Below are 24,816 nucleotides of genomic sequence, written 5' to 3'. Positions count from 1 at the left end.
TTTTTTCTTCCACTTTGCAACTTGTCTTTTTTCTACTCTTTTAATGTTGCTTTTTTAAAATATAAATTTATTTATTTTATTTACTTTTGTCTGCGTTCGGTCCTCATTGCTCTGCGCAGGCCTTCTCTAGTTGTGGCGAGCGGGGGGCCACACTTCGTCATGGTGTGTGGGCCTCTCATCACAGTGGCCTCTCTTGTTGCGGAGCACAGGCTCCAGGCATGCGGGCCTCAGCAGTCATGGCACGTGGGCTCGGTAGTTGTGGCTTGCAGGCTCTAGAGCGCAGGCTCAGTAGTTGTGGCGCACGGGCTTAGTTGCTCTGCAGCATGTGGGATCTTCCCAGACCAGGGCTTGAACCCATGTCCCCTGCATTGGCAGGCGGATTCCCCAACCACTGCACCACCAGGGAAGCCCTAATGTTGTTTTTTAACTGAACAAAAGCTCTTAATTTTAATGTAGTCAAATTTATCATTTTCTTCCTTTATGGTCTATGCTTTCTGAGTCTCATTTGAGAGGTTCTTTCCTACCCAGAGATCATTCCGATATTTTCCTATATTTTCTTCCATTGTTTTACAGCTTTGCCTTCCATATTTAAATCTTTAATCCGTCTGTATTGATTTTATGCTTGGTGTGAGGTAGGGGTCCAATTTCAATTATTTTCACATAAGAATTACTAAATATCCCAGTACCATTTCTTGAAAGTCTGCCTTTCTCTTCTGATCTACAGTACTTGCTATGTCAAATAATTAATGACCACATATGCATGGGTCAGTTTCTCTTATATGTCTTCATGCACATAATTTTAATGGAATGGTTTACGTGAGCCTAAATTTGGTGTTAAAATATCATTTTCATTAACATAGCAAAGTGCTACATTTGACTTAGTATATTATGTTGTTAACCTCTGATCAATGGGCTATCATTCATTAGCCCAAATTTCTCTGATTAATCATGTCAAGAAAACCAAAACACAAAGGTTTGCTTACCTCTAAAGCCAACCTTCAACAAGGCTATTTCTAAATATCCCTGAGTCTTACAATAGGCTATAAACATGAGTCTTCTTAGTATTTAGTCCCTGGTATTTAGCTCTCCATTTCGGATATTTAATCCCTACTTCTGACAGGGCCTTTTTATCTCTTAAGTAAGGTTTTGCATGGTTTATGTCCATTATGTAATGCAATAAAAAATTAAACACCAAGAATAGTCGTACCAAAAATTTTGTCTATTGAAGCATTTGAAGGCAATGTGCAATTAAACACAGTAAACTGTCTTTTCAAACGTTGCGGAATATCATTTCGACCGCCTCCAGGGTGGATCATCGCCGCTATGAGCTGTACGTCAACGATAGTAGTGAAATCTCCAGGCTTATCCAAGCTGTACATTCCTTCCATTTCCATCATTTGTCGCACAATCTCGTTAGTTATCTGGAATTTTATATAGTAACATTTTAGTAACACATCACTATCATTTCCTCCAAAGCTCCTATAAAATAGTACAGATGAGATCAGAAGAAAACGCTCAACTTTTATCAATGAAGTGTTTGTGAATGTTGCCTTCAAGGCAATTTGACTTAAATGATACCACCCATAAACCCTAAACTGTAAGTTGAATATGTCTGGTGCAAATCCAATGCACTCTTTACCACGCTGATAAATCTAGATCAGAGAGTTACAGAATATTTGGTACAATTACAAGAGTTCTCAGGTTACAAGTTTTACTATAGTTTTATATCTTTCACACTCCACATTCAACTGTTTGAAATACCTTAAATCAGAAAATGGGATAGTTTTACTCCTGAATGTTTTGGTATTGGATTTTACATCCTTATCTTTCTTCTCTGTAGCCTCTACCACTGCTAACATTCCCTCCGTATTGAAATTTTTTCCTCTCTTGTTTTTAGAGGCTCAGTTCTTACCAGGCTTATCTTGAGACCTTGGATCACTTCCCAAGCCATTCTTTCTCCATTCATCCCTCAAATGTAACTCTTCTACAGGGTTCCATCCTTGGCTCTTTTCTATTTCAGGGGATGCCATCTCAACCCTATATCCTAAAGAATCTCAACTCTGTAACTCTAGCTTCAGATTCTCTTCTAAACTCCACACCTGTATATCCAAATTCCTATTGGGCATCTTTGAGTGGAAGACACACAAGCCCCTGTAATATGACACTCTTTCATTCAAGAAACATTTAATGAATCACTACTCTGTGTCTGGCTCTGTTGTAACATAGACAAAAATCCCTGTCTTCATGGAGCATACGTTCTTGTGGTGGGAGACAAAATGTACACATGCATGCCTGTATGTATGTATGCGTGTAAATAAAATGGTATAAGTCCTTTGGAGAAAATAAAGCAGAGAAAGGAAATAGGCAGTGCTCAGGGATGCAACTGAATATGGAAGCAGGAAAGGCTTCATCTCACATGACATATAACCAAAGACTTGAAGGAAGTGAGAAAGCAAACCACTCAGATATCTAGGAGAAAAGCATTCCAGGCAGAGGAAACAGCAAATGAAGAGGCTCTGAGTGAATGTTATACCCAGTGTGTACAAGGATCAGTAAATGTGGTTGGAGAATCATGGGGAGATAATATCAAACAGTGTAGGGTCTTTAGATCTCAGGAAGGATTTTGGCTTTTATATGCTACATGTCTCACGGGAGGATTTTGAGCAGAGGAGTGTGACACACCATCTGACAAATTTTTTGTTTGTTTGTTTGTTTTGGCTGTGTTGGGTCTTTTTTGCTGCCCGTGGGCTTTCTCTAGTTGCGGTGAGCAGGGGCTACTCTTTGTTGCAGTGCACAGGCTTCTCATTGTGGTGGTTTCTCTTGCTGCGGAGCACGGGCTCTAGGCGGGCGGGCTTCAGTAGTTGCGGCATGCAGGCTCAGTAGTTGTGACTTGTGGGCTCTAGAGCGCAGGCTCAGTAGTTGTGGCACACGGGCTTAGTTGATCCACAGCATGCGGGATCTTTCCGGACCAGAGATCAAACCCATGTCCCCTGCATTGGCAGGTGGATTAACCACTGCATCATGAGGGAAGTCCTCTGACACATGTTTTAACTGGTTGCTGATATGAGGATAGATTGAGAGGGGCAAGGGAAATGGGGAGACAATGAGGAGGGATGTGTAATGATCAAGAAGACAGATGGTGGCTCACATCAGGTGTTAGCAATGGAGTGATGAGCAGCAGTCAAATCTTGGATATAGTTTGAAGATGGAGCCGACATGATTTCCTAACAGGCTGAATGTGGAGCTGCTATTTCTTGAGATGGAGAAGACTGTTGGAGGAGCAGGTTTAGGGAGTAACAGGAATTTAGTTTTGGACATGTTAAGCTTGAGATCCAACTAGACATCCTTAATTGGATTTTAAAAGTCTGAATTCAGGGTCTTTTCATCTTATAAATGATATCTAAATATGCCTCCTCTCTCCTCACCTTACAGGAACTGCTAAGAGGTCTATCTGCCCTGGATCCCTGATGAATGGGAGAGGAAAAGGGAAAGAAAAAAGAAAAAGAAGTCTTCCCTGGGAGGTTGTAGCCTCAGAATGACACTTGCACAGACTTGCACCATGGGTACGCATAGCCTAAGTGAGCCAGAGACTTTCAAATATTAACCTTGCTTTGAGATGATCCTGACTGAATAAGTGCTTAAGGATCTGACAGAAGAAAACTCAGACCTGTCTGGTTGAGGACACATTCATCCTAGGCTTTAAGAAACAGCCACAGGTAATTTTTTAAGGGCAATGACCTGGCAAGCAGTCAAAGGTACTTACAGAAAACAAGACAGTTTGAACGTGAACAAGAACTATTAAAACAACAGAGAGCAGAAACAGACCCATATAGACTTCAGATGCTGAAATTAACAGACATAGACTTTAAAACAACTATGCTCAACATGTTTAAAGAAATAGACAATGATTTGAAAATATATTCAAGGAATAAAAATGACAACGCATTTGAAAGAAAATAAGAATCAAATAGCAACTGAAATTAAAACTCAGTGGATGAATTTGACAGCAGATTGGACAATGCAGAGAAGAAAATTAGTGAGATGGATGATAGGAGAGGAGAAATTATCTAGACTAAGTATTGGAGAGAGAAAAAGCTGGGAAGTATAGAAAAAGAGGACAGAAACATAGAGGGCAAAGAAGAAAGTCTAATATACATTTGGAGTTTGATAAGAAGGGAAAGAAAGTGAGGCAGAGGCAATATTTGTAGAGGTAAGAACTGGGAATTTTCTAGAACTGACACAAGAGACCAAACCACAGATTCATGAGTCCCAGTGAATCCCAAGCAAATAAATACAAATAAATCTACACCAAGGAACATAGTTCGAAAAAGAAAAAGTTACAGGAAAGTAAGGCAACAAGTGAGAAAAAGCAGATTAATTTCAGAGGTGCAATGACTAAGTGGTAGTTGACTTCTCAACCGCAACAAGGAAAACAGAAGACAGGAATCATATATTTAAAGTGATGAAAGAAAATAACTGCCAACCTACATTTTTCTATCCAGCAACGTCTTTCAAATAAAGAGGATGAAATAAAGACTTCTGCAGACCAAACAAACAAACAAAAAAACTAAGGGTTTGTCACTAAAAGATTTTCTCCTAAGGAAGTTCTAAGAATGAATAAAGAGTAAAAAAAAAGTGGTAAATAAGTGTGTAATGCAAACAAAGAGTGAATATATAAAACAGTAAAAAATAATGCCTCATGGGAGTTCACTTTAAAAATAGATATAGATGACCAAAAAGCACATGAAAAGATGCTCAACATCACTGATTATTAGAGAAATGCAAATCAAAACTACAGTGAGGTATCACCTCACACTGGTCAGAATGGCCATCCTCAAAAAAAAATCTACAAACAATAAATGCTGGAGAGGGTGTGGAGAAAAGGGGAACCCTCCTACACTGTCGGTGGGAATGTAAATTGGTACAGCCACTATGGAGAACAGTATGGAGGTTCCTTAAAACACTAAAAATAGAGCTATCATATGATCCTGCAACCCCACTCCTGGGCATATATCTGAAGAAAACCATAATTTGAAAAGACACATGCACCCCAGTGTTTATTGCAGCACTATTTACAATAGCCAGGACATGGAAGCAACCTAACTGTCCATCAGCAGAGGAATGGATAAAGAAGATGTGGTACATATATACAATGGAATATTACTCAGCCATAAAAGAGAACAAAATGATGCCATTTGCAGTAACACGGATGGACCGAGAGGTGTCATACTGAGTGAAGTAAGTCAGACAGAGAAAGACAAATATCATGATATCGCTTATATGCAGAATCTTAAAAAATGATACAAATGAACTTATTTACAAAACAGAAATAGAGTCACAGACGTAGAAGACAAACTTATAGTTACCAGTGGGGAAATGCGGGGAGGGATAAATTGGGAGATTGGGATTGACATATACATACTACTATACATAAAATAGATAACTAATAAGGACCTACTGTATAGCACAGGGAACTCTACTCAATACTCTGTAACGACCTCTATGGGATAAGAATATAAAGAAGAGTGGATATATGTATATGTATAACTGATTCACTTTGCTGTACACCTGAAACTAACACAACATTGTAAATCAACTATAGTCCAATAAAAAAATTTAAAAAAATAAATAAAACTGGCATAACACAATATAAAGGTGAATAATATAATTTATGCTAATAAAAAATAAAAATAGAGGCATAGACTTAAAATACAAGTCAACAATAAAATTATAAATCAGGAGAAAGATAAAGGAAATTAAAGTGTTCAAAGGTCACTGGATATACAAAATGGGAAAGAAGTATTAGATTATCTTTATTTTTGATTATGTATGTAGGATGTACTGTCTAGGGTAACCACTAGAACACAGAAATTGACTGCAGTAAATGGATAGTAAGAAAAGGAAAAAAAAATCAATGTCCTCAGTGGAATAGGAAGAAGGCTGTAGCACTTCACGCTCAGCTGAGGGCAAGGAAATGAAGGTGTCCAAGGTCTGAGAAAAAGGCGGTATGAAAGGAACCTGAATGTAAATGTAGGATAGGAATAGACAGGATAAAGATATATAACACAAAACATGCAGTATAATTGCTGGGTAGTACTATGAGCTCAGTTGAGGTCCATAATCATGATTTTAAAGTGATTTTAAGCAGTATTGTGTGTTTTTCTCCAGCCAAGTTTGGCTGTATAGGTGCAGGTAGCTGGTGAGCAAAGAGGCTTAACAAGGATTTAATGTGGTTAAGGCTTTCACAGATGAGTAGAGGGTGCATGCTACCGTGATTATAATGATGGATTATGGAATTTTAGCTGGAAAGGAAGGAAGTGAGGAAATGAGAAGAAATGAAGGAGAATTTAATGATGGTAGGAACGATGGCTGGTAGCTCCATCTGTAGTCTGGGTAGTAGAGGGAATGAGCTACAGAGTGTGGACATGGTGATCAGAGAATAAAATGCTTGAAATTGAGATAAGGAAGGGATCACAGTTACTGATAATGACAAGGTGTAGGGTACGACTGCATGAATGAGTAATTTCAGACGGAGTGGAAGACATGATCATTGGAGGAGTTGAGGTCAAGGAACTAAGAGGTCAAGATCATGTATGTAGATATTGTTTGGCATCACTGAGAATTATGACAAGCAGCACTGGCTGCATAATTTGTGAGGCTCAGGACAAAATGAAAATTCAAGTGTCTTTACTCAAAAATCATTATTAGGAATTTCAAGACAGTGACAGCAGAGCATTAAACCACGCGCAAGTTCCTCTGAAGTGTGAATTCCTCTGCAATGGCACACTGTGCACACCATGAAGCTGGCCCTGGAGACTGGGACAGCCCTGGAGAGAGTAACAGTCATCCGGGGACTGAAATCTTCGGGGAGGGACGGGTGTGACCCAAGGGTCCAAGATGACTGCAACAACATGTGGGTGTGAGGTCAGAGTGATAGGTTTTCAGGGAAGAGGGCAATGAGAATGGAGAAGGACATCTCCCTCACCTGCAGGTGAGAAGTCTGCAGGGAAAGCAGCATCCTGGGTTTCCATTAGAGCAAGAAGGTGAGGGAAAAGCTCAGAGAGGAAGCTGAATTTACAGGGGATTTTGTGGATGAACCATGGCTGCCAAGGGCACACAGAAAGTTTTCAGGAGTGGGGAAAGTAGGAGATGAGGCCAGACAAGGGCCAAGCAGAACTGATGGGGATTAGCATCAGGATGAGCATGGACAGACCCGGGAGTCCTGACATCCTGGTGATGGCTGAGGTGAACCAGGATAAAGGGTGGAAGAGATGTGACGGGTCCTGGTGGGCTCTAGATGGATGGTGTTGATGAGCCAGTAGACGGTGGTGGGAGGACATGTTGGGGATCCCACCAGGAACAGGCAGAACCCTGGCAGCAACTGTGAGGTCCTCTAAGGGGAGTGAGTCTGGGGATGACAGACGATCACAAGTAGGACAGTGGTGCATGACAGAGTTTCAGGTTTTTTTCAGAATTGTTTTCTGAGAATTCCCTGGTGGTCCAGTGGTCAGGACTCTGTGCTTCTACTGCAGGGGCACGGGTTCAATCCCTGGTGAGGGAACTAAGATCCCGCATACCGTGCGGCACAGCCAAAAAAAAAAAAAGTGTTTTCTAAACATCAGGTACTCCTGGGAGAGAGTATATAGAGTGGGAAATAAGAGGACAAAGATAAAACCCTGGGGAAAGGAAGAAAGAAGCCAGAAAGCACATTGAAATCAAGCAGCCAGAGAGGCAGAAGGCAGTGTTGGGGGAAAGCATATAGGGATTTCAAGAAGGAAGAATGTCATCTATAACCAAGAAGCCAAAAAAGACTGAGAATTGTTACTAGGCTTAATAAAGTGACAGTTATTGATTTTTTCATATATAACTAAGAATACTGATTAAATATCATTTACATGAGATATTTTAGTCCTACCTGATCTCCCCATTCATTAATCATGGGCATATTAATATCATCAATAAATATAGTCATTTTTCTGCCTCCGGGTGGCCCATATGTGCTTCCCATCCTCTTATCCACATAGCTTTCAATTGTTCTCTAGAGAAAAGGAAATGGTGTCTTATGCATTACATTTCAATCCATTTATAAAAATGATGAACATGCTTTTCAGAGTAGAATATAATTGTCTTATTTATTTAATATGTATAAATATTGTTATTAAAGTAAATATTGCAAACTTTAAAAAATAAGTTGTTGGAATATTAATCATTAATTTATATTAAAAGACACTCCAATGTTCAGCTTCAGCTTCAATATTAGGCCAAAACATGCTATTTGGATTTGGCCTCAGTGTCAGCCTTAGGAAGGTTAAACAGCTGAATGCCAACTTCAACACCAATTATTTTGAGATATATATATATATATATATACAGTCAGCCCTTCATATCCATGGCTTCCACATCCTTGGATTCAACCAACTTCCATCAAAAGTATTTGGGAAAAAAAATTCCAGCAAGTTCCAAAAAGCAAAACCTGAATTTGCCTCACACTGGAAACTATTTACTTAGCACTTACATTGCATTTACAACTTTACATAGAATTTACATTGTACAGGTATTGTAAGTAATCCAGAGATTATTTTGGAGTGTATGGAAGGATGTGCACAAGTTATATGCAGACACTACCCATTTTATGTAAGGGACTAGAGCATCCACAGATTTTGACACCAGCAGGGATCCTGGCACTAGTCCCCCATGGATACTGAGGGACAACTATATATATATATCAATGTTTTATTTGCATACAGATTTTATTGTATCAACCACTTAATATATTTAATATGATAATCACTACAGCAAGTGATGAGTTTTACCTGAAACATCATTGGTTCTGTGGCAGATGAAAAGTTTAGACTTTTAGATAACTGTATTTCAGGGTCATATTTTTTCAAATAGGCCTTAATCATTACAGTTTTTGCAGTTCCCTGCTCCCCCGTGAGTAAAACAGCCTGCAATAGTAAGATAATCACGTTGAAAGGTGTTATGTTTAGTTTTAAATATATTAAGGTTCTAGTAGCCATTCTTTCATTCTATAAACAAATACAATTAATTTTTGATTACTTTTAAGGATTAGACCTCCATCAAAATAAATCCTAGTGGAATTAAAGATTTAAATGCAAAATATATGCTACAAAAGTGCTGGAAGAAAGTGTGGGTGAGCAGTCACGTAACCACAGGAAGGACTTTGTAAGCAGATACCCACTTTCCTTAGCATGCTGGAAGTCAGCATTTTAGGGAAGATTGAGTTGGAGTGAATCTTGGGACCTGGAGTTCATTTGCCAAACAGGTTTCCCTGAAATGACACCACCTCCGGCCCCTTGTACTTTAATTTTTCCACCAATAGTTGTAAAAAGGGATGTGTTTCTTACATGGTTTGCAATCATGTAAGAAACTGAAAACTAAAATATTGCCTGCCATATCAGTAAATGAGGATGTTGCAGCCATCAAGCCATTACATTACAGCCGCCCAGACGGTGCACCCTGAGGAGACTCAGGAAGAGAAAACACAGGATACTGGCCCCAGATAGCTGAGGTGCGTACCAAAGGGATGATTTCAGTGAGCCCAGCCTCTTGTATCTTCCCATACCCAGAAAAGTGCTAAATTCCTTAACTTGAGATATCTGGGTTTTTTTTCATTAACAGTAATTCTTTGATGTTCCAACTACCTGGTCTTCTGTTGCAAAAAATTCTGTATATTCTGGCTTCCCCCCACCCACCTTGCCTTTTTGGAACATTTTTCTCAGTGCTATCTGAGATGCTGTGTCCCAGGCTTGAAGTCCTAAGAATGTCCACCAAATAAAACATAACTCTCAACTTTTAGGTTGTGCATTTTTTTTTCAGCTGACAAAACTATCAAACTTACTTTATGCTGTTTTGCAATGGTGTCTACCAAAAAATTTGTTCTAACATTGTCAACATTTGGAACCAAAATTGATGAATATTCCGGAACACTGTCAGTTGGATAATAATATGGCTGAAGTTTCTTACTCCAATGCTCCCAATCACCTATACAATAAGTAAAACTGATCTTAATAAAATGGCATTCTTCAGAAGTTATCTCAATACAAAACACAAGTGCTATAAACAATTAACAGAAATATATAAATATTTAAAACATTTTTGTAAGACACATTAACACATCTGCTTATCTAATGTATGTGGCATTTGATAATTTAAATTTATTTTTGCCTCTTTACAAAGTCAGCTTTAAATTGCTAATTATTTATCTAGAGAGATCTTGGTCTGAAATGGAATTACAACCAATGACATGTTTAGTATCTAGTAGGAAAACCACATTAACTAAAAGGATGGGAAAGACCAAAAAAGGGATTGTAGATTACTGGACATAGGATGTTTGCCATGAGAAATGGGAAAACATAAACCTGGCCCTAAAACTAGTGTTAATAGAGTGCCCAAATTCCTGACTTATAGTCACTGCTAATTTACTGACTGATATTATTGTTATAATAATTATTGTAAGTGCATTTCATCAATTCTAAGAAAAATATTTTATTTACATTTTATCATCTCTGGAATGCTCCTTTCAATCTATTATGTCAGAATCGCTGCTGGCTATGCAAACTTGATGAGAGATGTTCATACTTTTGCCATTTAAATTGAATGACCTGCATTGTTGGTATTGCATTCTTGAATTTAACTGCCATTTTAAAGATCTTCCAAAAGATACCATGATTCAGAATTGTACCCAAAAAGTTACTGTGTATAAAGAATGCATGGAAAGAGAGCAGAGGAGCACACATTTGATAGTAGCAAAGCAAACATTCATCATTGGGGGAATAACCTCAATTTCAACTTTCCTTGCAAATTACGGAGTTCTATGGTTAAGTGCATGTTTAACTTCTAAGAAACTACCAAAGTGTTTTTCAAAGTGGCTGTATATTGTGTACCATTGTGTAGTTAGCAAAGTGGATATACTATTGGATGTGAGAGCTCCACCTGTTCCACATTCTCTCTAATATTTGGTATTATTAACCTTTTAATTTTAGCCATTAAATTAGTTAGAATTTAGTCATTCTAGTGGCTGTGTAATGATTTGCATTTCCCTGATGACCAATCATGTTGAATATCTTTTCATGTGCTTTTTTCACCATTCATAAATCTTCTTTGGTGTAGCATCTATTTAAAATTATTGCCTATTTAAGAAATTTGGATTGGCTGTCCACTTGTTATTATTGAATTGCAAGAGTTCTTTATGTACTCTGGATAAAATTCTTTTATCAGATATATATTTTTCAAACATTTCTTCCCATTCTGTGGCTGGAATGGGAATTTTATTTTCATAGTGACTTTCAAATAGATTTTAATTTTAATTTTAATGAAATCAGGATGTATGAGTGCTCCAACTTTGTTTTTCAAAAATTGATTTGGGGGCTTCCCTGGTGGTGCAGTGGTTGAGAGTCCGCCTGCCGATGCAGGGGACGCGGGTTCGTGCCCCGGTCTGGGAAGATACCACATGCTGCGGAGCGGCTAGGCCCGTGAGCCATGGCCGCTGAGCCTGTGCGTCCGGAGCCTATGCTCCGCAACGGGAGAGGCCACAACAGTGAGAGGTCCACGTACCGCAAAAAAAAAAAAAAAAATTAAAATTGATTTGGTTATTCTAAATCCTTTGCATTTCCATAAAATTTTATAATTCTGTTATAAATTTCAACCAAAAAAAGTCTATTGGAATTTTCACTATGATTGCACAGAATCTACAGATCAATTTGGAGAGAAATAACATCTTAAAAATACTGAGTTTTCTGATTTGTAAATGTGATTTAGCTTTCCATTTATTTAGGACTTATTTAATTTCTCTCAGCAATTTTGGGGTTTTCAGTACACATATCTTACACATATTTTGTTAAATTTATCCCTATATATTTCATTTTTTGAATGCTATTTTAAATGGTATATTAAAATTTCAATTTCCAATTTGTTGTGAGCGTGTAGAAATACAAATTATTATTATATATTCTTTCATTCTGTGACCTTGATAAACTCATTTACTAGTTCTAATTTTTTCAAGGATGGTTATATTATCTGCAAATAAAGAGAGATTTACTTGTTCTTTTCCAATCTATAGGTATTTCATTTGTTTGTTCATGTTTATTACTGTCTTATTGCACTGGCTAGAACCTCTAGTACAACGTCTAATAGAAGTGGTGAGAAAGGAATATTCTTGTCTTGTTCCTGATCTTGGGAAGAAAGTATTCAGTCTTTCACCATTAAGTATAATGTTAGATTTTTTGCAGATATTCTTTATCAGAATGATAAAGTTTCTATTCCTAGTGTACTCTTTTTCATGGAAGGATGTTAAATTTCATCAAATGCTTTTTTTTAAATTAATTAATTAATTAATTAGGCCATGCCAGGTCTTAGTTGCGGCACGTGGGATCTTCATTGTGGCATGCGAACTTCTTAGTTGCAACACACAGACTCTTAGTTGTGGCATGTGGACTCTTAGTTGTGACAGGCATGTGGGATCTAGTTCCCCAACCAGGGATCGAACCCAGGCCCCCTGCACTGGGAGCACAGTCTTACCACTGGACCACCAGGGAAGTCCCCAAGTGCTCTTTCTGCATTGATTTAGAGGACTATATAATTTGTTTGGTTTTTAGTCTATTAATATGGTGAATTACACTGACTGGTTTTTAAATGTTAATGCAACCTTCCATCCCTAGAATAAATACCCACTGGAACTCAATATGTTAACCTTTTATATACTATTGAATTTCATTTGTTAAAATTGTATTAAGAGGGCCTCCCTGGTGGCGCAGTGGTTGAGAGTCCGCCTGCCGATGCAGGGGATACGGGTTCGTGCCCCGGTCTGGGAGGATCCCATATGCCGCGGAGCGGCTGGGCCCGTGAGCCATGGCCGCTGGGCCTGCGCGTCCGGAGCCTGTGCTCCGCAACGGGAGAGGCCACAACAGTGAGAGGCCCGCATACCGCAAAAAGAAAAAAAAAAAAAAAAAAAATTGTATTAAGAAATGTGTGTCAAGACCTACCAGAGAATGGACTTGAGGATATGGGGAGGGGGAAGGGTAAGCTGTGACAAAGTGAAAGGGTGGCATGGACATATATACACTACCAAACATAAGGTAGATAGTTAGTGGGAAGCAGCCGCATAGCACAGGGAGATCAGCTCGGTGCTTTGTGACCGCCTGGAGGGGTGGGATAGGGAGGGTGGGAGGCAGACGCAAAAGGGAGGGGATATGGGAACATATGTATATGTATAACTGATTAAATTTGTTATAAAGCAAAAAAAATAAAAAATAAAAAAATAAAAAAATAAAAAGAAATGTGTGTCAATATTCCTGAGGGATAATGGCCTATAGTTTTCTTTTCTTGTAATGTCTTTCTCTGTTTTTGGTATCAGGACAACACTTACAAACCCTTATAAAGTGGGATGGGAAGTGTTTCTTCCTTACATTTTCTATATTTTGGAACAGTTTATGCAGAATGAATTGGTATTATTTCTTCCTTAAGAATTTGATGTACTTCACCAGTGAAGTCACCTGGGCCTGCAGTTTTCTCTGTGGGAAGGTTTTTAACTATAAATCAAAAAATTTTAGTAGATATAGGGATATTTAGGATATCTATTTCTTCTTGATGAGGTTTGGTCGTTTGTGTCTTTCAGAGAATTTATCCATTTCATCTACATTGTCAAATGTATTTTCATAACATTGTTTCTAATATTCACTTCTTATTTTTTAATGTCTTTAGGGTTTGTAGTAATGTTCCCTCTTTCATTCTGAATCATGGTAATTTATGTCTTCTCTTTTTTTCCCCTGATATCTCTGGTAAGAGATTTACGAATTTTATCGAGCTTTTCAAAGAACCATCTTTGGATTGGCTCTAGATTTAAGGGTGCATTTAATTGTTAGTTTCTTTTAGGGAGAGGTGAGCTGGGCCCTACCACACACAGGAGGCTAGGGGACTGAGGTGACAGCGCTGGACATTGCCGAGTCTGCGACGTGTAAGTAGGATCCCATCTGCTTGGTTCATTCTCTGCTTATTCTGACATTTCCAACAGAGAAGTTCTAAGACTGATCTGTCATGAGCATTAATTACCATGCTTTGCAACATGAAGAATCTGTGTTCTCTATACTGCTACACTTTCTCTTCAAGCAAGAGAAAATAGATGCTGTAAGAAGTGTTGCTAACTTATTTATGTTAGATTTCACTGAGACCACTGCAAAAGAAGAAGTCAAGAGCCTCTATAACTGTTCCCAGCCTGGCCCATATGCAAAATCCTACTGTTCCTTGCATATATGACCTTTAAAAATGGTATTAGCAATTATGTTTTTCAGGATTGGTTTAATATTTCCCCACAGAAGAGTTTACGGAGTTTATCTTTTTTCCATTAAAAAAAAGTCATTTTATTTCAGGTATAAGTCACTGTGCTTACCATAATCAGTAACATAAAACTCATACATGGTTTGATTTGTGCCCTTAGGTATTTCTGGTAAGTCTAACTTGCTTTCATGATTTCGTAAAAAGGCTTCAAGCTTGTTTCTGCTTTCCAATTCCAGAAGGGCTCCTAAACTCCACATTAGAGCAAACACAAATAATTTATGAAGATGTTCGACACATGAAATGCCACCTTCTTCTTTGGAGGGAATTAAACCTTCCAGAAGATTGAGAGACTGAAAATATTTAAAATACAATAAAATAAAGTTTTGTATTTAGATATTTTAAATAAACATTTAAAAACAATAATAAATTTAAAAGGAGAGAAAGAGAGAAGAAAACAAATATATCTCCAGATATTGCTTGATCAGTGTCCTACAGCTAGCAGCATTTAGAAGAAAGGCCATTCTGCTTTAGGCAGACTGCATGATCTAGCAGAAAGGACACCACACTGGGAATCTGGAGGTATCCCGTCTCATGCCACTAACATCTCTGACTCTCAGTTTCCTGATCTAAAAAGCAAAAGGCCTAGACTAGATGTTTCCTAAGGTAGCTTCTGTTTCTAAAGTTTGGGTATTCCAAATTTCATAGATCAAAGATTTTATTTATTTTAACATGTTGTAAGGCTCAGCAAATTGTGCCCCAGGGGCCAGCCACCTGTTTGGCAAATAAAGTTTTACTGAAACACAGTCACACCCGTTCATTGTGTCTGGCTGCTTTTGCAATGCAACTGCAGAGCTGAGGGGCTGAGACAGAAAGTTGTGCAAAGTCTAAAACACTTACTTGCCCCTTTAATAAAAAGTGTGCCAAACCCCATATGGCATCAGAAAGAAATTATCTATAGTAAGACATCCTTTGCCTTTCATAAGAAAATTATTTCAAGATAAGATTTGCACTTACGTTTGGGCCTCATGTATCAGTTCTAAGCTACCCACCCTCTCTGACTGACATCCCTCACACTAAGAGAAAATCAAAGCACTAGAATGGGATAATGAGAGATCACCTATGGACTAGAATCAGGAGAGCCTCTGAAAAATCTATGATTAGTTCTGTTTCTTCCAAAGACTAATAAGAAAAACTGAGAAGAGGGGGAAAAACATAATTCTACAAAATACTTGGAGAATTGTTCAAAGGTTTTCCCTATCTAATATATTTAGTAAATTTGCAAAGACTGCCACCCAAATTTTCCTGCTTGCCAGCTCCTTGTTGTGCTTTTCTGTAGAACTTCCAGCTTTATTTATTTAGTCTACTCTCATTTTTGGACACTCTTTCTGGGAAGGTTATACTAAGCTTGACGATGGGAAAGAGTTCATTCCTCTTCCCCTGACAATACCGCCCTGGGAAGTGAAACTCATGAAGAGATGGCGGTAAGAGTGTCAGTAAGATCTTTAATAGGAATCAAACTTCTCAGAGCCTTCACTTCCACATCACAGAAAGATTCTGATGGACTGCGCGAATTTTCCATTTCAGATACCTCTAAACTGCAACTGAGTGGTGTGTGTGGGTGTGGGGGGGGGAATCTCACATCTAAGTCGTGAATGTACAAAGAAAAAAACTTACTTGCACAATATAGTTGCACTCTAAGAGTTGCATTTTTGGACTGAGGTTCAGTTTCATAAATGTATATATATCCTCAAATGTTTTATCATACAGACTTAGGAATACAGAAGCTTCCTGTGTTGTACGCTTCTTCAACCACGCCTGCAGCAAAGAAACAGAGTCTCTGTTTATAAGAGAGTGAGACGTGGAAATACACTGAACGCGCTTCTTTGGGTCTGTCGTCCCCACCTGCAGTATTGGCCTCCAGCTGAGAGCAGAGCTGCTGATGTAGACCATGCCCATCCTAGAAACCGTGGCCGGAGAGGCGTTCTCAATATTGTGGACTTCAAACAAAAGCTTACAATTAGGGGCCATGGGGATGCGATCTCCATTGGCCAGTGTGAGGGTTTTGTTGTCATCCAACACAGAATTTAAGTTCTCGATCCAAATGGCATCAACAGGGCCGTCTAAAACGAGGAAAATGTTTTCACCTGCCAATAATGGAAACAGAAAATTACTTTTCACCTGCAGATAATCAAAACAGAAAATTAAACCAATACTGTGTTATTGATAAACTGGCAGGGGAAAAGAATGATCACCAGAAAAGAGTTTATGTGTACCCTTTTTAGCTTTTAATGTTTTTCTCCACAGAGTAGAAAAAATCCCATCTGTCCAGTCATTGGTCGCTGTGTCCAGTCTTCCAAACATCTGAGGAGCCGTAATAGCTTTTGGATTCATTCGCATTTCTCTATGAGGCCTTCCGCATTCTGTTAGTGCCTTCATCAGGATTGTTATAACAGTTGTCTTCCCAGAACCACTGGGCCCAAGAGTCATCAAACCATGGCGTACCAGAGACGTCTCATATAACTACACAATGAGATAATCAATTGAAAAATGTAACTTATGAGTCTCTTTCTGACATTCATAGAAGTTGTGTGCAGAAATTTTAAAAGCTTTAAATAGGCTTTTCATTAAAGTAACTTGTTCACTATTTAAAAGAAGAGAATATGCCCCCCAAAAATGTTTTTTTTTGTTTTACTAGAGGTGGATAGCAAATGAGCGGCATGTTATAAAATGATATAAGTGATAAAGTAATGACAATGTGGAACTTTAATTACATTTTGGAAATAATTAATTCAGGATCTAGTTTTGGAGTCTCAAACTACTGTTCCTTGTGATTTTAGTTTGCTGATGCATAAGGAGCAGTTTGTGTGGTGATATTGCCCCCCGGTGGTGGGAAGCAGCAATACAAACCAACTCAGCCAAGACCCAAGTTAAACACACACCAGCCTTCTGGTTCCCCAGAAGCACAGCTCGAGGTGAGGATTCCTGTGCAAGCGAGTGTTCACCAGGGAAACTTTTAATGGAGTAAGGGAAGCAGGACAAAATGGGGAGAGGTCAAACAAGGTGTGATTGAGGACAAAATCCTGTAGCAGGGAGACTTAAGACTGGCCCTGAGGGGCACTTTGGAACATAAGTTACACCTCTGTGTTTGTTCCATCTGGAAGCAGGAGAGCTTGACTTTCCTACTGCATCACCCACAAGTCCTTAACTAAAGAAGGTTGTTTTGGGAGCAGGGGAAAATAAACTCCCATGCACTGCCTGCGCTTTGTGCCTGTCAAAAAATGTGGGGTTGGTGAACCCTCCTGCAGAGAGTGGTATATATATGTGGGATTGGAATCACAGTTCTAGAAGCGGGGGAAGGGGCGCATGGATATGGTAAAAGATTCAAGAAGACATAATAAGAACATGGACAGTGTCTATTACAATATCCTATCTTTTCTTTTAATAAAAATAACAATTCAAAGGTCTCACAACTGATCAGAGGTAAAATTTGAGTTATTCTCCTCACATTTTAGGTAGAAATGTATTACCTCTGTAATCCATAGTTTAAAAGCAGCAGAGGTACTGGCCATATTATACTCAACAGTAATGTGTTTGACATTAAATAAAAACACAATATTCTAGTGCCCCACCGACTGAGGTGACTAAAATTTCAGTACTCAATATACTGTATACATATCACATGTAAAATGATGTTTTCCCAGAAATTTAAAAAAAATGTTTAACGGTTTCCAAAACATAGATGATGAAAAATACTTTGTTTTCCCTATATATTTCCTTGTAAGATTTGGATTTGTTTCATACACTTGAACTGCTTACAATGTGGCAAGAAGAGTAAGTTAAAAAAAGAATCGCTCTTTTTCAAATGCAGTTTTTAACTCTCCACAATTTCGGCACCTTCATTTTCCAAAAGCCCTGGAAAATACCCCCAAAGCATCAAGCTCATGGTGATTTAATTCAGCATCTCTGCTATGGCTTCTTGGCTCTGCTTGGTAAAATCATTGGTAGGTTGTCACAAGGATGAAATGTGATGGACAGAAACACACCAAGAGACACAGGCAAAGGGTTGAGTTTAGGTGTGAACATGCCCACACACAAAGCAGGAGCAAAGTACCACCCCCAGACTCCTCAGGCTCCATGCCCTATGAAGGCCCCCAGCTATGGGAGATGCTGCCCAACTGGCACAAGAGCCAGCTGGGTCATTCCATCTCCCTGCGTTTTTATAAGCTACTATCCCTTCCCAACTGTTCTCGAGATTCTGGTTACTACCTAACCTAACCTCATCAGGTGTAAGTAACTTCAGTAACTGCTTGATTAGTATAAATCCACGCTAACATCTCTGGGACCAACACCTCTCACTGAGGACTCTTCTTGCAATGATGTGTTTTAATTTAGTTTCAACGTTTACATTAAGTAAGACTAATTTCACAAGTTCTTCTCTTCAAATGACAATCTTTAACAACACCCACTGAGCATCATACTGATAACAGATTAAAAATGTTTTACCTGCACAAGTTTGAGATTCCAGGGTGGGTGGTTAATCAAACCTTCCAGTTGAACCTGGTTGGCTACTGCAGCTTGCAGTTCCACGTAAGTATTACTATCTAGTTGTAATCCTGGAAACAGGTCATTGATTAAGCTGAGGAACAGGGGTTCATCTTCATCAACCTAAGGTGGCAGAGAACAAATTTACTCATTCAGTCAACAATGAAGCTTGTAGCAGAAGCTCACAGCACTTATCACTTCATGCCCAAAGAACCATTTTATTACTCTCCTAGCCACATGTATATGCTCTAGTACTTTCTCCCAAACGCCACCACGGAATCCACATTACCTACAGCATTGCACCCAAAGTTCCCTGGCATTCAAGGTCTTCTCCAGTCTACTGCTCCAAGGTCTGATCTCATTTCTTTGTCCTATGAATGTTCTGCTTCCCACAGACAGGTATATGCACTAACCTTAAAAACATGCAAGTAATAGTCCCAATCCCATGAGAAGAGAGTATTAATACTTCACTTAAATTAGGAAAAGATCTGTAACCCTGCATGTCTGGCTCATCCAACACTGGCTGGAAAACTGCATCAGAGCAGCGTTCTGCCTCTCTCGAAAGCAGCAGGTTGGAGTAAATGGACTCCAATCCTTATTTACCACATCTTTAATACCGAGATCACCCCATGCCCAACTGCTGACCCCCTCTGAATTTTTCCTATTCTCTGGTGGGGGAGGGTCTCCGGATACTTTCTGGAACTCTCATCTAGAAGTTTCAGGAGTACCATTATTAATGGAGGCAGTGAGCTACACTCTGGAGGGAGCAGAGGGTTTAGCATCAGAAAGTCTCGTGGACTTTTGTTCCAGCTTATCAACTGACTGTGATTATGGGTGAGTCCTACACACGCGCCTCTCCCATAAGGAGAATGGCAATAAGCACGATAGCCACCCATATCCCCCGGAGTGGCTGTAAGACTCAAACAAGACAACACCCCTGAATAGGTTTTGTAATAGTCATGAACTACATAGATGTTAGTTGTTAGTTTTGTAACTAGAATGCGAGCCCCTAAGATCCATTTCTTTCTCAACCTTGTACTCCTAGGGCATGGACATGATACATAGCATATAGAAGCCCCTGAATAAAAGCCACATGAACCTGTCCGTCAACCAGTTTAAAACAGCTTGGCTGTAATTGTGACAAGCATGAAATCGGTGAAATAATTATTATAATCTCTACAGCAAACTTTCTTTTTTTTTTTGCGGTATGCAGGCCTCTCGCTGCTGTGGTCTCTCCCATTGCGGAGCACAGGCTCTGGATGTGCAGGCTCAGCGGCCATGGCTCACGGGCCCAGCCGCTCCGCGGCATGTGGGGTCTTCCGGGACAGGGGCACGAACCTGCGTCCCCTGCATCGGCAGGCGGACTCTCAACCACTGTGCCACCAGGGAAGCCCTACAGCAAACTTTTAATGCACATTTGGAAAACAGAAATGGTGTTGGTGTTTTGGGAGAGACATAGCTAAGCTAGTCACATACAGAGAAAGCAAAAAAAGCTTTCATGGTTCCCTATGAATCCAGATTTTCATATTTAGAATCTGTGTTACATTATGAATAATGGACTGACATTTGGGGGCTGGAGCCCACTGATGAAGCCTGTTTCATGGTACACAACTGATAAAAGGATGCACTTGCAGCCCATGTGGGTCATACAAAGCCATAGCGTTTTTTTTGCGGGGGAGGGGGGTTGCCTTCCTCTGAAAGCTCAGCTCAGTGGTAACCTCACTGCATTTTTTTTTTCTTTCTGCGCCCACACAGCATGTGGCATCTTAGTTCCCCAACCAGGGACTGAACCTGTGCCCCCTGCAGTGGAAGCGTGGAGGCCTAACCACTGGACTGCCAGGGAAGTCCCACTTCCCTGCAATTTTTAACGTTAACAGCTTCACATGAGCCAACCCCCACTTGTCAGCCAGGTCAAAATCCTGAAAGAGAAATTAATTCAGAGAAGAAAGATACCAATTTAGAAAGGTTCATATCTCTTAGTCCTCTCATGACGGTGCTTAATTCACTATCTTCTGGTCTGGCTCTTTTTTGAGATCCAAGTGTCCTCAGTACAGATAGAATATTTCTCAACCCAAAGTCATAATGAACCTAAGATGAGAAAAGAAAGAAAAAAGATTATTCAATTGAAAAACTCTACATGTAGACTCACTATGTATTACATATAGGTAGATATTCTGATACTTATACACTATAGTTTTGGAGTGGCTGAGTGGCAAAGTTTTATTAGCTCAATTCTCCCGCCTTTCCTTTGACTGAAAAATGATCACTCCTCTGGAAAGATCAAGCTGTATGATACAGTGTTCACACCTTAAATATCTTTTGAGAACAATACAGTCTGATAGTCTGAATGGCAACCATTTAAAATGCATGACCAACAGGTTACATATTATGTGATTCCCTTTATGTAATATTCTTGAAATAACAAAATTATAGAGATGTAGAAAAGATTAGGGCTACAAGGGGCTATACGGATTTGGGAGAGAGGTGAGTGTGGCTATAAAGGGGTAGCAGGAGGGAACCTTGTGGTGATAAACAGTTGTGTATGTTGGCTGTGGTGGTGGTTACATGAATCTACACATGTTTGCATAGGACTACACACACACAAACACACACACACACAAGCACATGAAAAATTGGTGAAGTCTTAGTAATTCCTGTTTATTGTACCAATGTCGATCTTCTGGTTTTGTTACTGTACTATAGTTATAAGATGTCAACACTGCAAGAAGCAGGGTGAAGAGTGCACAGGACCTCTTGTACACTTCTTTGCAACTTCCTGTGAATCTATAATTATTTCAAATTAAGAAAGTTTTAAAAATACGTAATTAGGGGTCTTCCCTGGTGGCGCAGTGGTTGAGAATCCGCCTGCCAATGCAGGGGACATGGGTTCGAGCCCTGGTCTGGGAAGATCCCACATACCGCAGAGCAACTAAGCCCGTGAGCCACAACTATTGAAGTCCACGCACCCTAGAACCCGTGCTCCACAACAAGAGAAGCCACCGCAATGAGAAGCCTGTGCACCACAATGAAAAGTAGCCCCTGCTCGCCACAACTAGAGAAAACCGGCGCACAGCAACGAAGGCCCAGTGCAGCCAAAAATAAATAAATAAATATTTTAAAAAAATAAAATAAAATAAAAATATGTAATTAATAGGTCAAATTAATTATAAATATGCTTTAGAAAAGAGTTAAGGAATTTTTTTAACTCCCTAATTAGCATGTATCAAGGTAAAATTGCAAAGTTAAAAAACAAGTTTTCTGCTAGGGGGAAAATAGATATACAAAGTTACCTGTTTAGTAAGTTGCTCTTCACAGAGTTTGTAAAGTACATAAAACTTTTGAGCCAAGATAACATTTTCAAGAAAACCACAGCTTGCAAGTTTAACTCGGATAATGATCTGAAAATTAATACAGTGAGATTTTTCAACTTTAGTGAAAAACAGGTAAAGAACATAAACTGTATTATGCTTTTAAATCCTGATGCATACCTGTCTATCAGGAACCATCATAGCAACAGTTCTAAATTGAATTTTTAAGTTCTCTGGTAGTTCCTGGCGCCCAGCATATCCAGGGTTCTAAAAATTAAAATTATTTAATTTTAATTGTTGATATAATTTTCATTTCATGAATACAAATACATTTCAAATCCCTAAGTCAGATTCTAAGAGGGTATTGAAAAACATTAGATTCATAAAATGTCCCTATTTTCACAAAAATGTGTACTGGACTATCCACATTTATTAATGTCACATCACTCCCTCTTACCTATTTCCATTTTTGTTATACTAATAAAGTCACACACATGCACACACACACACACACCACTCTGTATAGCAAAAATTAAGTATCTGTGTATCTATTTATTAAGAAAATAGAAAAGGAAATAGAAAAGAAAACTGAGTAAATACTGGGGTAATTATGATCTAAAATATGTTATCGAAAGAGAAGGAAAATTCATCAGTTTACTTAGGTAATTTTTATTTCATCTCTTCAATTATCCTTTGCAGTGAGAATTATAGAGTTCTGTGGCTGACAAAGTATCATTTAAAAAAAAACATGGGGATGAAGGGAAATAAAGACAGGAATGTTGAGAAAAACATTGAAAAGGACAAAAGTAGAGATGGAAAGGAACCTAATAAGTAGCAAAAGTCTGAGGACAGGTCAGAACCAAAAGTCCCAAGGGAAAGGTTAGAGGGTTCAAAGGCAAGTAAGGCAAAGAGGAGGCAGTTATTTTAGGAACGTGCATGAAGAAACCTTCAGTCCCTGAGCATTTACTGGACACTGTCAATAGGCCAGATAACTTGCTAGGTGCTGGGAATACAAACATTACTGGCTGCCCCTCAATACACTTTTTTTTCATCCTTAGGCACAGAACCCCAGTTGCAAGCTGTGTGCATCACCACCCAGGTTTAAAACCACATTTCCCAGCCTGCCTTGCAGCTGATGTGATTAAATTCTACACTGTGAGTCACAAAGGGACACAGTGTATGAAATATCCTTGATGTCGGTTTGAAGGCAGTTGATTCAGTCAATTGGCTGCAACAGAGATGCTTCTGTAGCATCTTGGGTTATAAGGTAGCCTTGAAGATGGAAACCATGATGGTGTAGAAACACTGAAGGATCTTAAGAGAATACATCCTTAGATGTTAAGCCACTATTTTTCATGTCTGAGTTATTCACAGCCTAATGCAATTATCTAATTGATATTTCCAATATTATTCTTAATCCAAAGGGAACATTAAGATTCTTTTAAATTCTTCTGAGCCACAGCATCACACTGAGTAAACTTCTTCATCTAATTTCCTGAGTTATAACTGATCACGTCAGGATTATTAATATTTACCCCCAACTGCTTAACTGGTTGTTTGCTTACATTAAAGCTTATCAGAAAATTTTCTGATTGCTCTTCCTATAATTTATCTTTATCCACTCAGGACACTTAAAACTCAGAGTACTTGTATTATCTTGCAACTTAGAGACTTAACAGAATAGAGATCATTTAAAAGCATCAGTAAAACCAGTTCAACATTAACTTCACTTCTCCAATTTATAAACACCTCTATTTATTCATGCCTTTGGTTTTCTGTCTTTACAACATTGTATCACAAAGCTCTGCCCTCAATCACACGGTAACTGAATTTGTTACAATACTTTGGTACAGGACCTTGCTGAATTATTTTGGAAATTTTAAATCATTTCCATCATCCTTTATTAAGTGTCAGAGAAAAGCCATGTGTAGAGGTTAAGTAGTCAGGTTTTGATGTTAGACAGACAATAACATCTTTCTCTAGCTGTGTGACTTGAGCAAGTTTTTTTAATTTCCCTGAGCCTCGGGTGTCTTGGTTATAAAATATCTGCCATACAAAATACTACGGGACTATACCTCATTGACCCTTCAAAGTTAGGTATGGCCAAGTAAATTGTTTTAACCAATGGTTGTGACCTGTGTCACTTCTGGACAGAAACCCTAAGAACCAGAGCATAATTCTTGTTCTCTTTTTCCTTTGCTACAACAGCCAGTAACGATTGAGACAGTACCAGAGTAAGGACATGTAAAGCATCCCCTGCCCTCTCCACCCCGACACCATCAACCCGAAGTGGACATGGGGCATGAGAGAATAATAAATCCTTGAGGTTTAAAACCACTAAAATTTGAGGGATTGTTATTTTAGCTTCCCCCCTGTCTGATACAATATATAAAATATTTAGCCCATCCCCTTACACAAAATTAGTGCTCAATAAACAGTAGCTATTTTTATCTTTAACATATCACTATTTTATCTTCTGTCTGGATTATTTTTACTACTCAAAAAAAATCATATAACAGGGACTATACTCTGACCCCTGGATTGTCAGTCATTTACCCACTAATATATGCTTACTTTTATTTGAGTCTGTAACAATTAAACCAATAAATTGCATTTAAAACCTATGTTCTTCAATCCCTTTTAAAATCACATCAAAAAGTATAAAATACTT

General features: G+C 38.8%; 1 protein-coding gene across 1 annotated transcript in view; it reads right to left on the bottom strand.

Moving 5' to 3' along the window:
- Positions 1–24,816, bottom strand: part of DNAH8 (dynein axonemal heavy chain 8) — a 343,843-nt gene that overhangs the window by 145,832 nt on the left and 173,195 nt on the right. The window contains exons 46-57 of the mRNA XM_081246835.1: positions 22,326–22,412; positions 22,128–22,235; positions 20,791–20,925; positions 18,799–18,960; positions 16,569–16,815; positions 16,198–16,439; positions 15,970–16,110; positions 14,408–14,645; positions 9,863–10,005; positions 8,814–8,948; positions 7,916–8,038; positions 1,208–1,421 (exon numbers count right to left, since the gene is read on the bottom strand). Of these exons, the coding sequence (XP_081102961.1) occupies positions 1,208–1,421; positions 7,916–8,038; positions 8,814–8,948; positions 9,863–10,005; positions 14,408–14,645; positions 15,970–16,110; positions 16,198–16,439; positions 16,569–16,815; positions 18,799–18,960; positions 20,791–20,925; positions 22,128–22,235; positions 22,326–22,412 (1,975 nt within the window). The remainder of the gene's footprint in view (positions 1–1,207; positions 1,422–7,915; positions 8,039–8,813; positions 8,949–9,862; positions 10,006–14,407; positions 14,646–15,969; positions 16,111–16,197; positions 16,440–16,568; positions 16,816–18,798; positions 18,961–20,790; positions 20,926–22,127; positions 22,236–22,325; positions 22,413–24,816) is intronic.

This window comes from Mesoplodon bidens, assembly GCF_964165515.1.
Source record: "Mesoplodon bidens genome assembly, chromosome: 10".
Classification (NCBI taxonomy): domain Eukaryota; kingdom Metazoa; phylum Chordata; class Mammalia; order Artiodactyla; family Ziphiidae; genus Mesoplodon; species Mesoplodon bidens.
Note: the sequence above shows the minus strand (reverse complement) of the source record. Positions and strands in the feature narration are given on the sequence as shown.